The sequence below is a fragment of the Musca vetustissima genome, unplaced genomic scaffold (genome assembly GCF_032173495.1).
Source record: "Musca vetustissima isolate MV318-11 ecotype Yass unplaced genomic scaffold, APGP_CSIRO_Mvet_v1 utg5251, whole genome shotgun sequence".
Classification (NCBI taxonomy): Eukaryota; Metazoa; Arthropoda; class Insecta; order Diptera; family Muscidae; genus Musca; species Musca vetustissima.
In genome coordinates, this window is record NW_026885056.1 from 32,351 (window position 1) to 51,142 (window position 18,792).

Consider the following 18,792-nt stretch of genomic DNA (forward strand, 5'->3'; position numbering starts at 1 on the left):
TTTCAAAAAACCGTTCGTAGTGGCCAAGGCAAGCGAATTTTAGCAACTACGGTTATCTCTTAAAAATTTAAGACTCTGTGTCCATCTCTATGCGTCCCAGCCACGTTCGGCCATTAAGCGAACTAGCCAGCCGGCCACACACTCATCGACGACAGCTACCAAAATCAACAACAACAATCTAACAAGAAAATATGTATTTTTATTCGCCTTCATAACGACGACGACGATCATCATCAACAAACAAGAAATTCGTCCACATCATCTTCGTAGCCGCTGAGGTAATTTGGAAAGCCCATAGAACCGTGAAAATTTTCATTTCATCTCAAATTTGTTTTTGGGTAGACACACAGTGTTTTTGAGGTATTATGAAAATATAAATATAATATAAAATACGTTTACCAGATTTCGTTAAGCCAGTGGGTTTATAAAGTAGCTTTATAAGAATTTATTTGAATTTAAAGATGCTGGTGCTAACCGAACTATTCAAGAATCAGATGCTGGTCAGAAGCTGATCAGTACAATTTGGCTAGAGGAATGCCTGCCCAATGGAACCTGTGTCCCGTGCACAAAAAAGTGGACAAGACGATATGTGCCAACTATAGAGGAATAAGTTTCCTTCCCATCGCATATAAAGTGCTATACAGCGTGCTGTGTGAACGACAGTAGCCAATGGTCAATGAAATTATTGGACCATACCAATGCGGCTTCAGACCTGGCAAATCCACCATAGACCAGATTTTCACATTGCGCCAAATTCTGGAAAAGACTCCCGAAAAAGATATCGACACATATTCGTCGACTACAAAAGCCGCATTCGACAGTCCTATCCCTTCAGAGGTGTTTAAAAACATGTCTGCGTTCGGCATTGCTGCAAAATAAACGCCTATGCAGGATAACTTTGAGTGGCACAAGGTCAGCAGTTCAAGTCGGAAAAGACCTCTCGAAGCCCTTCAATACCGAACGAGGATTCAGACAAGGTGACAGTTTGTCGTGTGACCTGTTTAACATCCTGGTCATACGAGAGGCAAATATGAACAGAAATGACACTCTGTACAACAAACAACACATGTTGCTCGCCTTCGCCGACGACATCGACATAATGGGTCGAACATTGCGAGCGATAACAGCCAATTTGAAAGAATTGAGAAGGAGTCTGCCAAAGTAGGACTGACAGTAAATGGCGAGAACACGGTATCAACTCGCAAGACGTCCAATAGACTCAGACCAACTGTGGAACTTGAAAACTACAGCTTCGATGTAGTCAACGATTTTATATACCTCGGTACCGCCATAAACAAAACTAATAACATCAGCTTTGAAATCCGGAGGAGAATAGTGTTGGCCAACAGATGCTACTATGATCTAAGTAAGCAATTCTCACTCTACAAGAGGTATGGATCTGAAGCTTGTAGTGTTTGAGAAGAAAGTTATCCGGAAAATCTATGGACCGATCTGTGACGACGATGAATATCGTCGTCGAATGAACCATGAATTATACCATCTATTCTCGGACATGGACGTAGTCAGGCGACTACTTTGACTAGGTCATGTTGGGAGGATGGATGAGGATTGTAGATGTTTTTTTTTAATCTCGGATTATGGAACAACCGTTCTGTCACAAGCCAGCTAAGTAAGTAAGTTTCTGCAATCCTCTGTCTGTCATATAAGTTGTCATTTCGTGTGTGTCATAATTTAAATTGTCCATTTAGTTAACAAAACGTTTAACAACGTCTGTGTTTTCACTAAAGAAATGTATTCAATAAAATTTAGAAAGTTCGATTTATACCCCTCTTTCGTTCGAATTTATTTAAACTTAATTTTCAATTGATTTCCGAACCTATTTTTGTCGTGAAAAAAAAATAATTTAAGTTATTGCCATCTAATTTCCATTCTCATTTAGAAAATGCCTCGCTAAAAATTTTCAAACTTATTAATAAACGTGAACATTTTCCAATTTTTATTAATTATCACCTAATGTTCTAAGGCTCTGGAAATGACAAACATATTCAAATAATTTTGTGCAACAATTCATTGATTTGCCATTAATCGAAAAAAAACTGATGTTCTTGGCCACAAATCTGTCAAAGCACAACATCCATCCAACCACCCCTTCATGTCGCAAACAAATACATTTGTGCACACACACACATACTCACACAAAATGTATACACACAGCAATGCAAAATGTCTGTATGTAGGTATGTTCTTACATTCACTTATTTTTAACATCCCCCACCGTTTTTTGTGTTCAAACATTTTTTTTGGCAATAACTAATTTTTCCGATTGTCCATCAACATAAATTAAGAGAAAATGAATTCTAAAAAAAATATTTATCGTTTTTTGTTTTTTTGTAAGAAAGTTCATGGTCACATAGCGAATACACACCAAGCACGAAGACAAATATGTAAAGATTTTTTTCTCACAAGAAATTGTGGACAAATCGAGTCCGCAATTTCTGATTTTTAGATAGAGAATATGGTGTTTGAGAAAATAATTTCTTTGGATTTTGTTACACTTACAATATTAATATTTGTTGTTGTTCTTTATTTTTTTTTATTCACTGGCACTTTGTTGTGATTTATTAATGTTTTATTATTTATTTATTAAAGAAAAAATACTGAACATTTCTATTTTTCAGCAAACGTAAAGCAGTTTTTGTTGTTGTTGTTGTTACGGTTCAGTTTTGTATAAATCAATAGAAGTCAGTCAACGACAGTACTGTTATTTCTTTCTATTCGACATTTGTAAAATACAACACTTCCTTTCTTTGTCGTCTTACATCCTGTTGCAGAGTTGACACCGTAATGGAAACACCGTCTAAGGGTGTCTGTTCTAAATAAATGTCACAGCGATAACGTTTATGTTAATCTCATGGCAAAATAAGCGCAGCTGACTATCCGATTAACTGTCAAAGTGTATAGCAATATCTATTAAGCCGTTATCACACGAGCCATCAATGTGATATGTTCAATATGAAAACCACCATGACATAACTATACTAATTGAGACATTATTTGAGAATTTTTAAGGCAACCCTTCGTAATGTGGAATTCATATATCAATTTCAAATAAAATGAATTCCATAAAATGTTACGCATGCCGATTGACAAATTTTCAACAAATTAAAAAAAATAATAATTTTTCTAAAGCTTCACATTGTTCTCAAGTTCTTAACTAATGGTACGTTTAGATTTACGAAATCTACTCGATCTCAAATGTCAACTCCATTGCTTATACGTCAAATATAATCCACTGGATTTGAGAACAGGATTAACGTGACGTATACGCAATGGAATTGACATTTGAGATCGAGTGGATTTAGTAGTCTAAACGTAGCCTTAGAATGCCAAAAGCAAATTTATGATTTATTTACAAGTTTTGCAACATTTTAATCGAAAACCGCATGGTGCAATAATAAGGTGATGTATCAAAACAAAAACATGTTTTTTGTCTCGATTATCTGTCAAATTTTTCCTTATAATATTTCAAAAATTTGGCAGCATTGCACATCGAATTCAAGTAAAATTTACCACTTTGACAGTTAATCAAGACATCAGCTGCTCTCAATGGACTACCTATTCATTGTGCCATGGAAAACCGTTCCTGAACCCACAAAACTGAATCAAATATAAAATATAAAAGAAAACAAAACAAAATGGCTTTCACTTTGCAAATTTTTACTCGAAAAATTTGTCCAAGTAAAAATGGTAAACAGGAATGCCAACTTCTGATTGGCTGCTATGTTGATGTTGAAGTATTTACATCTAATTTTGACATATTTACTAGAATTACGTTCCCGGACTTTTCAAATTATTTTGTAGTCAGGGCGATTTTGAAATATTTCCCTTTTCACAAATATTAAAATAGTACTGGAACAGACCATGATGCAATAATAAGGTGATGTACAAAAACATTTGTTTTTGCCTCGACTATCTGTCAAATTTTTTTTTCATATAATAGCTGTGTCTGTTTACTCGATATTTGGTAGTAATTGTTAACAAATATTACTAAATCTTGTCTGTTTACCCAAAAATCCAGTAAAAGAGAGAGCAAGTTTGACAGTTCAACTGCAACAAACTTACTGGAGTTTACTGAAAGAAATTTATGCAGTAAGATTTTGCAAACTCAGCCATTTTTGGATCGGCTGTTTTATGACCAAACACAAACATTTTTCAAACGATTTTTTGTAATTTGCAAAGTTTAATTTGATATTAAGTTGCATAAAAATTACCGAAAATGGAAAAAAAAATTCAAAGGTAATTCAAAGTTTAATTAAATTAGAAACTAGTATCAAAAGGGAACAATATATTGATGCAGGAAGCTTAAATGTTCCCGGGGAACTTACCAAATCAATTTTTCTTTTATTATTCATTTTATTTTTAATATTAAATGCAATAATTGGGTTCGTCCTTTGTTGGTGTGTTTATTTTGGCGCAAATAAAAATGTTTTCTTGAATCAGCTGTTTATTTGCTTACTAAATGTTGTCTGTTTACTTTTCTCAGTATTATCGCAAAAGAGAGTAAAAACGGCTTTCTCTCTGAACTAGAACTTACTGAGTAAATCTTACTGGAAAAGTAACCAGACACACCTAATATTTCACATGGTTGGCAACATGATGCAATAATAAGGTGATGTATCACAACAAAAACCTTTGTTTTTGTCTCGATTATCTGTCAAATTTTTCCATATAATATTTCAAATGGTTGGCAACACTGCACATCGAATTCAAGTAGAAATTACCCACTTTGACAGTTAATCAAGACATCAGCTGCGCTAAATGGAATACATATTCATTGTGCCATGGTTGGCAACATTCCACATCGAATTCAAGTTGAAATTACGCACTTTGACAGTTAATCAAGTCATCAGCTGCGCTAAATAGACTATGGCACAATAAATACGTACTGCATTTAAGCACAGCTGATTATCCGAATAATTAACTGTCAAAATGTATATTAAGCCGTTGTCACACGTCAATGTCATATGTTCGATATGAAAACATGTATGTAATTTTTCGTTTAGAGGCCGCTCCATGTCTGTATCATGGTACAATTATAAAAGGTAACAGCAAATCCCAGCTGATTTGATTCCAACGTAATACTAGTGTCAATATGAATTTGACAAATTATGTTTTTAAAAATCACCCAACAGGAAAATTGGCAACGCGTACAATTTGAAATTGTTATTTATTAATGTGCTCCCGTATTCAATTTACTCAATCTGCCTGCTGGGAAAGTTTGAGGAAGCAAATCTTTCTTGAAGGAATAACTCGCTATTCCCAGCATTGTCATGTGTGTTACACATATATATGGCAATGGCTCAATTAAAGGAAAGATGTGGAAGCGATATATATAAATTGATAGATTTTCATTCATGTTTTTCAATTTTTATTTTGAGGATTCGAAAATATTCCATTTTCAAAATAAAAATAATTTGATGATAATTTGTTTGTCTGTTTACATTTTTCTGTCAAATGAGTTGACATTAGTAGAACTTACAACAACAAATGTCCATGTGGTTGTTGTATCGTTTTTTGTACAACAACACTTGCTGTTACCTTTTATTATTATACCATGTGTCTGTATGTATTTTTTTTTTAATAAAAAATAAATTCCTATATAAGGCGAGCCAGTAAGCGAATTCATAGGAAAAACTTAAGTTTAACGTCTTTTTTCGCGAAGGCGAAAACTAATTGTTTCACCTTTAAATAAAAAACACAACGAAAACAGATCACAATTTAAAATTTTGTAAGATAATTTACTTCAAAACGCAACGAAAACAGATCACAATTTAAAATTTTGTAAGATAATTTACTTGAAAATGTTCTTTAAAATCTTGAAATAGTCCAAATATGCTTCACAAAGACGATATAAATTAAAATTAAATTGAAAGTTGACAACATATTTATATTTTCATTGTGATGTCTAACATATTTGTGTGTAAATATGTATAGGTTTCAAAATATGATTTGGCAGCAAACTTAATACTCAGCTGTCCTTACTGTCCGACCTTATAAAGGCCTTGATAAATTCCATAAAATATCGTGTATGTCGATTGACATATTTTGACAAAATAAAAATTTATATAATCCTAATCTGCACATTGTTCTCGAGATGAGAATATCTATATGTTTTAGAGGCAAGGAACTTGGAAAAATTAATATATATATATATATATAATCTAACAATGTTTGCTGTTTGATTGGAATTTTGACAACTAAATGTTGTCAAAAGTAAAATTATAAAAAAAATTGGAAAATTTGAGAATTTTATGATGGCAACCCTTTTTAATTTGGAACTCATCTATCAATTTCAAATAAAATAAAAAATAAATTAAACAAAATATATTTTCTAAAGCTCTCAAGATTTAACCATAGTTGTTACATCTTATATTTATATGTTTTAGAATTATTTAGCAATTTTTGCCAAAGAACACATGATATGCTTACATTTCGAAAGAATACATTTTCATTTAAATTTTGAAAGCTGAATACTGTCAAAGACAAATTTATAAAAAAAAAATTGGAAACATATGACTGCATGAGACTACCTTGTATAATTATGCCATGAGTAATTCCGTAGTGCTGGGATACAATTCACATTTACATATACACTTTAAACGGCATGTACATTAGAACTTTTTACCATGTTAACCTACTTTATGAGGATTTATATGGCATATATGCAATCGGATTGACAATTTAACCCACTGGGTTAACAAATCCAGTACAATGTAAACGTACTATTATATGACCTGCATTTGCGACTATTTCATATAGTCGTCAGCTGATAATTTATATTTATGGATGTTTTACTTTTGAAATGTGCGCTACTTAGGAAAATATGTTTGCTTTTACGTATTGTCCAAAATTCTTACATTATCACCTGCAAGAATATACTATTAACTCGATTTTTTACTAATGTTTCCTAAATATAATTTATTAATTAAAGTTTGATGTAAATATTGCTTCAGCAAGTGTCTGATGTGTACCGCACTTTAACGACTATCCCATATGATAATATAACGGCTACTCGCGCCTATAGACAACTAACGTTGTGGACACCGAGTACTCGAGTAATCGTTATTGTCCACATGAATTAAATTTCTCTGAGCTGAAGAAAAGAAACTTTCGTCAGTCGGTCACAAACAGGGCCAAGATATAAACAAATAGATTGGGAGAGAAAGGTTAGTTTAACCGGTTCCAAAATTGTTTTTTTTTTATATGAAAAAGTGAAGCTCCAAATTGTAAATTTATGTATTAAAGTTGTTGTTTTCTTTTTTTGCAATTGCCTTGCAGAAAAACTACAACACACACACATTCGTATAATTTCTCTAATATCTACAATTGTTGACGACCAACAGTAAAAACATCAATCCAAAATGAAGAACAACATTGTTGATGTCTTGTCCCTGCAAAATAAAACACAGGAAAATAAATTACAAAAGGTTAAACCGACAGACTATAGGTAATTATTTTTATAAATTACTTTATACTGTTGTTGTTATTGTTTTAATTTTGTTTCTTTTATTCATAACCAGAAAAATCGAAAGACCCGGAGTTGTGCCAAGATTTCTATTCGAATGTGCCATTAAATTGCAAATCAAACCATTGACCTCGGCTGGAGCCGCAATAATCTTTCATCGTTTCTATCGAGAAGTGGAGTCAACGGATTATGATGAATATGTAAGTATATGCCCCCGCCTCCGAAAGAGTAATGTGCGGCCTAACTAACTACCAACCATCCATCCAAATATCTGTGTGGTGTTACAAGTTTAATTTTTTCAAATTTTGTGTAGATATAAAAAAGCGTGTGGCGAACCGACACTGTTGGTTCGTTGTACACAGAGTGGAGAGAGTACGCGCATACATGTGATCAGTGTGGTGCTCGTGTTTATTTTTTTATATATAAAAAACACTTGGCTGCAAATTTGGTTTTCCTTTTTATTTACCAGACACCCAATGTAAAATCTTCTAAATGTGGGGGGATGTCATTTGTTGTGAATGTGTGTCACTTCAAGAAAAGTCAATGAACGCGAACATACATTTGTTTTAAAACTCATTTTTCAGTATTCAAAACACAAAGAGGATATTCAACCAATGTCCGATACCTAAATCATCTCGACCCTCCCTTTTTGTGTTTAACTGAAAATGCCTGTAATTGGAATGACATTAATGGTAATGGCCCGGAGATATGTAAATGAGATAAGACAAAAAAAGGTTTTCAAATTTTATTCTGAGGGTTCTAATAACAATTAGTTACTAATGTGAGGAGATAAAACTTGATGTTATTCAAAAAAACAATAGTCTCAGATGTCATAAGAATTAGAAAATAAATCACATCATTAAAAACTAGAATATGTGCAACGACCCCATTAGCAGAATGTCTACGATATTTAATAACTTCTATATCAAGGCCGCCAGGTAGCCGTAACTGATATCACTTTAACAGATAGATAAACTAAATCAAAGAAGAAATATACACATTGCTATTGATGAATACACGCCTAAACTAAACTAATTGTGAAAAAAACATTTATTGTTGTTATAAAAATAGGCATATTTGTTTGTATACACATCGGCGTGTTTACCACTTGAGAACTTGTGAGATATATGATGTCTAGGTGCCACAAAATAAAAAGAGGCCCTGTGATTTGTATACAGAAACGTTGTTGTCAAGGGGTGAGGCAATTTAAAAGAGTCGATATTTTTAAATATTTTTATGGAATATATAGGAAGTAAGCGTAAAGTTTTAAAGTATATTTTTAAGGACTTTTAGGGTAATAAGTTAAGATTTTTTGAGCAATATTTTTGATGGGATATCAGGGCAATAAACGAGGGTTTAAAAATATATATATATATATATTTTTTTTTTTTTTTTTTGAGATCTATTTAGGCAAAAAGTTTAGATTTTTTCTTAGTTGATTTATTTTTTGTCCCTGTATCACTTACAGCTCATAGCTGCATCATCTTTATACTTGGCCGGTAAAATTAAGGATGATCCCGTCAAAATTCGTGATGTCATTAATGTGGCTCACATTACACTGAATCGCGGTTCATCGCCATTAGAATTGGACGATGAATATTGGTCTATGCGTGATGCTATTGTACAAGCAGAGCTAGTTATAGCACGCACCCTTAAATTTGACCTCAATATGGAACATCCACATAAGGTATTTAAATAGTTAAACTATTTTAAATGTTATTTTGATTTTAAATGAAATTCCCATTTCCCGTTTAGTATTTACTCTACTACATGAAAACCCTACAAGACTGGTTGGGTTCAGATGTCTGGTCATCTGTACCAATTGCCAAAACAGCTGCATCATTCCTACAAGATTTCCATCATAGTCCAAAAATTCTAAATCATAAAGCATCGCATATTGCCGTGTGTTGTCTATCGTTGGCATTGCAAACGTATGGTGTACAGGTACCGTTAACAGATGAATCCGATGATCAATCACATTGGTATACGGTAAGTGTGAGGAGGAGGGGCAGAATTGATATTTCAAATTGTAAAATGTATTTTTTCTCTTCGTTTCTTATAGCCCTTTGTATCGGACATAACCAAGGATAAACACTGGGAAATAATTGAAGATATAATAGAGGTTTATAAACAAGAATCCGACATCAATAATATGTAGAAGAATATGGTAAATGTCAAAATATAATGAAGAGGACGAACTGACTGTAGCACTGAACACTTCTGCAGACATTTGATGGCGAAAGTTTGAATATAATTTGTGATATGTTGTTGATGAAAGTTGCAACAAAAATGTCATTCTGTTATTGCATCGATTTTTTATTTATATTTGAAGACATTTTTAAATGCCTCTTTGAAAAGAATACAACAAACCAAAACCGGATTTTCTTTTACCCCGTCATAAAGGTTTTAAGAAATCAATTTCGAAATAGAAGTATAAAATATTATCATTATTTTTAGTACTTTACACTCAAAACCACACAACATGAATATCATATTGAATTCAATTTTGTATTATTCATATTTTCCATAAAAACTATTTTTTACGAATTTTTAATTTTTTTATATATTATTTAAAATAAAAAGCTATGTTATTGTAATTGAAATCGCTATTTTATTTAATTCCATATATACCATATGGATCTGAAGGGGGCGAGTGGGGAGTTGTGTAAAAAAATTGAAAGTTACCGAGGAGTTTTGTTTTAGTATTTATTCCGATTTGATGATTTACTTCTTTCTTCTCGTCGCGACGCTGATGATGATGAACTGCTGGAGTAAATATCACGATCATCACGTTTAGATGAACGGGAATAACTGGGGGAGGGGGATCTGTATTACAACAAAATTATTATTAAAAAAATAGGTCTGAGGAAGAAATCGTATTCCTTTTGCCCCTACCTTTTAGACCTCGATGATGACAGAGGACTTGCATAACGCGATGATTTCGTTTGATAACCTGTCCAATAGGTAAGGGAGATTATTCATTTGGGTTATTTTTAGAAACACGCAAACAAAACTCTTGCGTTGTTATTCCTCCAAGGACCTCATTCTCGATCCAGAGGATGTGGTGGCGATGGTGATATACTACGTGAACGATGACGTTTACTATATTTGCTACTATCACGACTACTAGAGGATGGCGATTTCTCACGTCGGCTGCCAGTTTTATTATAGGGCGATAGGGAGCGTTTACGACCACTACGTGCAGGACTGGACCGTGAACTGCCTCGTGAATGTTGTGCCGGTGAGGGTGAACGTTTGTAATGCCTTGATCTATCCGGGCTGGCATCTTTACTGAACATATAGCTAAGTGGTGAATCCATCGAATCGGAGGACTAAGGAAAAAAAAATCAACAGAAAACCAAATCAAGTCAAATAAAAGGACCTCATAATAATAGCTTTCAAATGATTTAAACAACATTTGACTAAAAACAAAATTCATTTGGGTCCACTGTCGGAAAATTGGTCAGGGATACAACGGTCTAATATAAATTTTCTGAAGGAGTATCGATAATACTCCAAAACGATATTTTCCAAATGTTGCAACCCTTCTGAGAATCCGACAATAACATGATTTAAATTTTATAAAACAATCAAAGACGAAACATTTTCAGCTAGATTTTGCTCTTCAGGTTGTCCAAGAGTGTCTAGTTTTTAGTGTTGTACGACTATCCAATGTGATATTAATTTTAGCGGACAAACAATAATTTTCCAGACAACATACCATTTTCAATAATTTCTTGCGATATTGTTCCACCTGCTCGCTAATGGTCCAACCGGGTTTTAGTTCAGTTTCTCCCGTCTCCAAAGAATCTTGATATTGCATTGTTCTAACCTCAACATCACGCAATTTAATGCGTTTTATTTCATCATAATCTTCTCCACTGTCTGAGGTGGCATCATATTTTGGTGGATCGGGGGGATCCAATGATTCCCATTTACTGGTAGTGACTGCCTGTTCGGCCACTTGTTCTGGATCAATAGTTTCCCATTTGGATGAAATAAATGCTGGCGCCTTAGATGATGACGACGATGATGACGATTTACCAAGTACTGATGATTCGGAAGGCATTATTTCATCTGAGGTATCTTTTTCCAAGGGTACACCATCAATGTCATCGTAAACTAGGAAAAAAACACAAGCATTAAAGCAAATAATGAAAATGTGATGTTTATAACTTACGTGGTATACCATCAATATCATCATTATAATCCGCATCACGACTAACCTCTTGACTCCTCTTAATGGGATTTGGTTTTTGTGCTGTTTCGGGTAGGGAACGCATTAAAACACCCTTCAAAAGAGCAGCTCCATCCAAGGGTACACCATCTAAATCTTCATCATCTCGTTCATCACCCGATAATGGTGCACCATCAATATCTTCATCTTCGACCGCTTTAATTTCTTCGGCTGGCGATGGTGGTGATTCCACAACATTCATTTGTTTACCCAAAAATATGCCTTTCAATTGCAATAGACTTTCTTTGGAATAGACGGCCCAATCATCCCATGCTCTTAGTACATTCAACACACGATTTTTAAAACCTTCAGCCTTAAGACGACTCTCAATGTTATTGTAGAAAGTGTGTAAATTTTCAAAAATATCCATTAAATGTTTTTCAATGCTGTGCAAAAGGGGGAAAATTTTAAATAATTAGTTCAAAATTTCAAAGCAAAAAGGCAAAACTCACCCCTTTCTAAAGAACGAAGCCTTGGCCACCTTTACTGTGCAATTGTGCAGAATATCCGAAATTAAATACAATCGGGCAATTTTCCGAGATGCCAATGTCGTTGGATTGGCCAATGATTCGGCAATGCATTCACATATTTCATCAGCAGCATCTGCATGTTCTATACAAAAGATCATGGCATCACCAATGCGAGCTCGCTCGGGTGTCAAATAATGTATAAGATCTTCCAAACGATCACGTTGCCTTCAAAACAAATTTAAAATTCAAATAAAGGATACAAATCGTTTAAATAATTAAACCTACGCTGTTGACAAAGCTCCCTTGTGTACTTCAGGCGCATCTGGATCCACAACCAATTCATCAGGCATACCTTGAGTATAAAAATTAACCATTGGCGGTTTCCATATTGGCCCACCCTTAAACATGCGAAATTCTTTTTCGTTCCATTCATTGGGACTGTCACCTTGTAACAATGAAAATAGCTTCCAACGATAATAGATGTGGGCGGGACTTTCATTATCAAATAAGAATGAAAAGGCAGGATTTTCAATTTCCCTGCTCATAATCAAAGCCTCAAACATGGGTCCTTCACGTATCACAAATTCAATCATGCGATGTATAATATGTAATACGGTTCTAAATGGAACAAAACACAATATCGATATCAATAAAAACAAATTAAGTCGCAAAATAACACAAACTTACTTTTCCGTTGGAATAATTACTTTAACCACCGATTTTTGTAGGACCTGTAAGAAAAATAAAATAAATTGTATTTAAATTAAATTTGTCTCTTGTTTTAATGTCCTTCTTACCTTCTCCATATTTTCTTTCTCTTCATCGGTTGTATATTCCTTGTAATTTTTCGATGGTAAATTGGGTCGCTCACTTGCCGGAGGCTGAGCATTGAATGGCAAACCAGATGCCGGTGGAGGCATGGTAAGTTCCAATAGTGGAGGTGGTATAAAAATGGGTTGATTCATAATGGGTACAGCTTTACCCCAACCCAAACGCATTTCATAACCCATTATAAAACGACCATTAAGTGTCCTCAAGGCCCGTTCGGCATCTTTACGACTCATATAGGCCACAAAACCACAATTACGTCCACGTGATTTTTCCTCTTCCGATCTGGGCCACATAATTTTTATACTAGCCAAGGGTCCATAGCGACCAAAAATTTCCATTAATTGTTGTTCAGTTAGCTATTTATGATACAAAAAAATGTACATATGAAAAAACGGAAAACCCTAATTTAACAAGTTTTCTACCTTTGGACATAAATTACCCAAATACAAATTTGTTGTATTTGGATCTCCAGTATCATGCGATCCAGATCGTTCGACCACCTCATGATGATCCGTGGAGTGATCTTTGGGTTCCTTGGGAGCAATTAAATTAGATTGCACCATATGCTTATACTTATGACGTTCTTCTCGTTCCTCTTGGATTTGCCGCAACTCCTCTTTGAATAATTCCAAATTACTTTTCTTTTTCTCCTGGCTTTTCTTTTTACTGGCCAATGAATCTTTTTTCAGATCAGATGCCAAAAATTTGGCAAATTCTTGAGCCTTTTCCGTTGCCGATTTATCATCGATCTTTGAAGATGGTTTGTACAGCTTGCCCTTTTCACGGTTGTCCTCTCCTTTAACATAAATATATGAATGATTGTTACACACAACACACACACATACTACTTACTTCTGGAGCCAGCATCATAGGTGCCGGCCTTAACCCAAACTTTGGACGATGCCGATGGAACCTCTTGAAATGTTTCCACAAATTCTTTAAAGACCTGTTATAGGGCAATATATAAATTCGTCGATTTTTATTAATAATAGTTTATATAGGTGGATTTAATCAATGTTTAGACTGCAACTTACATGAGCGGCCGCTTCCTCATCGTCCTTTTTCTTTTGTTCTTCAATTTCCTTTTTGGACAATTGGCGTTTAGCCATTGTGCCCACATTGAAGGCTTCCAATTTCTTTTCACTAATACGCTAAAAAGGGGGCATTTTAATAAAAGATTCCACCCGGAATTGTAGATATTTACCTTCATTTTCACTCCATAATCCACGGAAAAATATATAGCAATACTCTTCTGTTTCTTCTTATAGTTAGCTATTCACTTTCAATTGATAGCAAACCAAATTAAGTGTAGGGCATTATAGTCTGTAATTTGTCTTTAAATTATTGCAAGGCTTACATAGGACATTTTGTCTGCAGATGTAATTCAGACTCTCGAAAAAATGAAGAAAAATAAAATTGTTATCATTTTGTTGTAATGTGTGTTGCCCCATTGTAATTAAATTTTGTTATATTTTAAAATTAAAGTTTGAAAATATGGTGACTTACAACGGAATGTTAAACAGCTGTTAATTGTTTTAATGCAGTTTGGTGCAACAACTACAACATATAACAAATAAAATAACATTTTTATGATGCCAAAAACCACATTGAAAAATGTCAGACACAAGCAATTGGAAGAAATCTTGATTAAATTAAAAAAATCAGCATTTTGTTATTTCACTACATAATTGTGTGTCTTTTTATTTTATTTCGATATTTGGCTGAGCATGCATAGTCATCAAGAGGATTTCCAATGACATTTTATTTCTTATTTTTGAGTTAAAAATGCACACAACCATTTAACAATATTCAAAGTCGTCATAGAATATATATTGTTTAGACATATTTCATGAATATTATTATTAGCGAAAAATGTTGCACAAAATGTCATCACATTTTCCCATTCTCTGTAATCCAGAATAACTAATATTCCCCAATGCGGATTTTTTCACTTTCGAACTTGATTCAGAATAAGGGGAAAGTGAAAAGGCGAAAAAATTAGCTGCGAGTTCTGGTGTAGAATAACTTTAAAGGGAAAAGCGAACAAATTCACGGTGAAATGATGTCCAGAATAAGGCTGAATAATAATAAATTTGTTAAACAATTTTTTTTGTTTTTAATACCATGGAACCAAACTTTGAGCAACATAATATTTTTTACCAAAACTATATAATATTCGAAAATGGGACTCTTCGTCCCATTCCATCTGAAGAAAAATTTACACCTACAAACAAATTACACTAAACATTAATTTAGATGAAATATCGCTGATATGTCCCCCAAAATCTTTCATTATGTTTATTTTTATCTCCAATTTGAGGAAGGGAAAAAAGTCACGGGGGATTAAAGTCCACAATAAAGTTGATTGTCTTGTGTGAACTTATGTTATGTTGTCAACTGATAACAGTTGTTTAGCAGTCGTACTGGGACGCTTTTTCATTAGGTAGCACATGGAAACCATAACATTTGTTTTCGTTGCCAATAGGTGGTTCCAGAAGAGAAATTTTGGATTTGTTTATAACAAAATATAATAAATACTGAAAATAAAAACCCGCATAAAAAACAAAAAAGCAAGAAAATGTTATGCTGTGTTTGTCTGCTGGAGAATACCGGCACAATGGGTATCTATGAAAGTGAGGGCATAAAATTAAAGATTGAGGATATCATACAACAACATTTGTGGTTTAAGGTAAGTGGGATGGGTGGATGATTGATGATCCATAGTAATCTTCTAAGTAATCTAAATGTCTTTTAATACAGCCCGAAACAAATAATCCCCTAAAGTCCCACATTTGTACCGTGTGCTGGGAAGCATTACAGGATTTCCATGTCTTCTATCAACAGGCCAAACGAATTCATGAAGAATATAATAAACCAGAGAAAAAGGAACATTTCCACATCAAGTTGGAGGAAGCTGCAATTAGTCCGAATGTTGGAAATGCGGACAACGATGAATTATATGAAGATATATTGGAAATGAATATTGAAATTGGTGAAAGTTTAACGAAAATGTGCGATGATGATGAGGAGCAGGACGCCATTTCAAAGGCTGATAATCCCTTGGAGGAGTTACAGGAAAAAACAGAGGATGGGGATATTAAAGAAAACAACGAGAATGATGATGATGTTAAAACTGAGCTACACAGTTTAAAAATTAATATTCTCAATGATATGGAGGATGGCATGCCAGAAGCATCGGATAACGAATGTTCCGATGATTTCGAACAAGAAACAGATTGTAGCGATGATGATGAAGATGAGGAGGAAGAAGAAGACGATTCTATATCCTCGGAGGAGGAAAGTACAACGAAAGTGGTCAAAAAAAGGGGACGTAAGAAAAGCGATGGAAGAGCAGATAAAAAGGAAGCACATAAAAAACGAACACCTATGGAACAGAGTATATATGAAATAAGGAAAAAACGTAAGGAACTATATAAGATCGATGAGAAACATGCCGATGAAATGATCCTCAAATATATACCTATGGGATGTAATTTATGTGTATTTGTTGGTAAAACATTTCCCGATATTGTGGAACATTTTAAGGAGGCACATCCAAGAGTGAGGCCATATGTGACATGTTGTGATAAACAATTTACGAAGAGATGTCATTTAGCCCAGCATGCTCTTATGCATGAGGATCCAAATTGTTTTAAGTAAGTAGAGAGAGAGAGAGAGAAAGAGAGAAGGTGGAAAGATAGTAAAAGACCTTAAAAATACTCTGAAAAAAATATTCATTATGAATCCAAGCATCTTGGCGTAATGGACTGTAATAAGAATCCACATGGTCCGCAGAAAAATAATTTTAAAAATCAAAATTTCTTCTTTTTTTGCAGATGCCACGAATGCAATAAAAACTTTACCAGTAAACGTGGCCTAAGGGCACACGATCTCAACTATCATGCCACTGAGGAGGAACGCATATTTGCTTGTGATATATGTCCGAAAAAATTTGCCGCCCGCAATCTATTAGAGCTACACAAACCCTCACATATACCACGCGAACAATGGGCATTCTTTTGTCCGAAATGTCCTTCGTCAAGATTTGCCAGCTCATATTTACTCAAAGTACACACAAGTATGCAACATAAAAGAACAAAACATGTGTGTCACGTGTGTGCCAAAGAGATTCGGGATAAACATTCGTTCGAGAAGCATGTACGTTCACATTTCGGTGAGGCAACTCCACGGGTTCCATGTCCCTATCCAGGATGTGATAGTTGGCTTAAGGATGAAGATAATCTAAGGAAACACTTGAAACGACACAACTTGGAGGTAAACTGGGGGTTTACATAAAAAATATATAACTCACATTTTTTAATAAAATATTTTCCGCATGTATATTTTTTTGTTTTGTTTTTTTCCACAGGGCATTACCTATAGATGTGAAATATGCGACAAAGTCTATAAGAATCGTGTGGGCCTAACAAATCACAAACGTTATAGCCATACAATGAGCGCCAATTTCAAATGTGAACAATGTGATAGATCCTTTAAGAAAGCAATATCCTTAAGGGTATGTATGCATAATTAACAATTAAATAGAAAAATATTTTTTTTTATTTAAAAATGATTTTTTTTGTCATCGATTTCTTTAGGAACACATGACCCAGCATACGGGAGAAACCCTATATAAATGTCCATTTTGTACAAGAACATTTAACTCGAATGCCAATATGCATGCTCATAAAAAGCGGGCTCATCCCATTGAATGGGAAGAATGGCGTAGGAATAAAACGGGTAGTGCTCAGACTATAATAAAACAACCAACTAGTAATAATTTGTAAATGTATGTGTAAATAGAAATTATAAATGTAATCTTAATTTTGTTTATAAATAAAATTTATATGCTGTTTTTTCTTAGTTAAAAGATTTCTGAAGATTTTTTTAATATATTATAAAATTTTGCGAATTGGAAAATGTTTATTAAAAAATAAACAACATCGGCATTGTATTAAAACTAAATAATCAGTCTTATTCTGGGCATCAATTCACCGTGAATTTAAAGTTATTCTGAACCAGAATTCACAGCGATTTTTTTCGCATTTTCACTTTTCCCTTATTCTGAATCAAGTTCGAAAGCGAAATAATCCGCTTTGGGGAAAGAATTAGTTATTCTGGATTGCAGGGAGTGGGAGAATGTGATGACATTTTGTGCGAAAATTTTCGCTAATATTTAATAGGAAGAATTTAATGGGATTTTTTAAAAATATTTTGTTAAGAATTTAAAAGGCGTGGATATTTAAAAAAAATATATATTTTTTTTTAAGAATTTAAAAGGCGTGTTTTTTTTAAACTGGTCATGTTAATTCATCTGATTGTGACCAAATCGAAGTCTAATTATTGTTGTTGCGACATTTCGGGACATTTTAGCATTTCGGAACCAAGGAATACAGTTGACTTTGGGATAATATGAGTAAAATCGTCTGTCGTATACACTTTCATTCAATTTTTCTTGCCAAGAAGTGACTGCCGAAGATTTTTCGAGTTGTCTCATGTCAGATAGACATAATTTTGGGTAAGAATCGGTTGGATTATGGTTACATAATTTTGTTTCCATCGATGCCGCTATGGATAGGCACCTGTAGAAAGTGTATAGTGAAGGCCTGCCTAGACATTTGTTACGCCTCATATTTTATTCTCTAAATAAAGGGATGGGTATTTCTTTAGTTTTGAGATCCAATATCCTGAAGGACTGATTTGCTGTCAGTGATGAGTTCATATTTCCCAGGATCACAGGTTTTGATTAGCATTAAAGCTTCAATAAT

General features: G+C 33.9%; 3 protein-coding genes across 3 annotated transcripts; 2 read left to right on the forward strand and 1 right to left on the reverse strand.

Annotated features, from left to right (window-relative positions):
• The first annotated feature begins 7,380 nt into the window (after positions 1–7,380).
• On the forward strand, positions 7,381–9,653 carry LOC133332176 (cyclin-Q). Its single transcript, XM_061540556.1, has 5 exons — positions 7,381–7,468; positions 7,542–7,686; positions 8,955–9,173; positions 9,242–9,475; positions 9,549–9,653. The coding sequence occupies exons 1-5, from the start codon at positions 7,383–7,385 to the stop codon at positions 9,642–9,644; spliced, it is 780 nt and encodes a 259-aa protein (XP_061396540.1). The 5' UTR covers positions 7,381–7,382; the 3' UTR covers positions 9,645–9,653.
• An 874-nt stretch (positions 9,654–10,527) lies between these two features.
• On the reverse strand, positions 10,528–14,234 carry LOC133332145 (U2 snRNP-associated SURP motif-containing protein). The gene is made up of 11 exons (XM_061540524.1): positions 14,229–14,234; positions 14,059–14,175; positions 13,877–13,970; positions 13,447–13,820; positions 12,991–13,380; positions 12,881–12,924; positions 12,479–12,811; positions 12,176–12,418; positions 11,667–12,109; positions 11,208–11,608; positions 10,528–10,818 (listed from the first exon to the last, which is right to left on the reverse strand). Exons 1-11 carry the CDS (start codon positions 14,232–14,234, stop codon positions 10,528–10,530), a joined length of 2,736 nt encoding a protein of 911 aa, XP_061396508.1.
• A 1,368-nt stretch (positions 14,235–15,602) lies between these two features.
• LOC133332146 (transcription factor grauzone-like) lies at positions 15,603–17,811 on the forward strand. The gene is made up of 5 exons (XM_061540525.1): positions 15,603–15,713; positions 15,785–16,680; positions 16,861–17,299; positions 17,394–17,540; positions 17,623–17,811. Exons 1-5 carry the CDS (start codon positions 15,603–15,605, stop codon positions 17,809–17,811), a joined length of 1,782 nt encoding a protein of 593 aa, XP_061396509.1.
• The last annotated feature ends 981 nt before the right edge of the window (positions 17,812–18,792 follow it).

Bases quoted from the DNA above. Each gene is read 5' to 3' on its own strand.
- LOC133332176 (XM_061540556.1), top strand. From the start codon at position 7,383: ATGAAGAACAACATTGTTGATGTCTTGTCCCTGCAAAATAAAACACAG. The intron at 7,687-8,954 runs GTAAGTATATGC...TATCACTTACAG, and splicing joins CAACGGATTATGATGAATAT to CTCATAGCTGCATCATCTTT. The intron at 9,476-9,548 runs GTAAGTGTGAGG...CGTTTCTTATAG, and splicing joins ATCAATCACATTGGTATACG to CCCTTTGTATCGGACATAAC.
- LOC133332145 (XM_061540524.1), bottom strand. The intron at 13,821-13,876 runs GTAAGTAGTATG...TTTATGTTAAAG, and splicing joins CTATGATGCTGGCTCCAGAA to GAGAGGACAACCGTGAAAAG. The intron at 12,812-12,880 runs GTAAGTTTGTGT...TGTTCCATTTAG, and splicing joins GTAATTATTCCAACGGAAAA to AACCGTATTACATATTATAC.
- LOC133332146 (XM_061540525.1), top strand. From the start codon at position 15,603: ATGTTATGCTGTGTTTGTCTGCTGGAGAATACCGGCACAATGGGTATC. The intron at 16,681-16,860 runs GTAAGTAGAGAG...CTTTTTTTGCAG, and splicing joins GAGGATCCAAATTGTTTTAA to ATGCCACGAATGCAATAAAA. The intron at 17,541-17,622 runs GTATGTATGCAT...CGATTTCTTTAG, and splicing joins AGAAAGCAATATCCTTAAGG to GAACACATGACCCAGCATAC.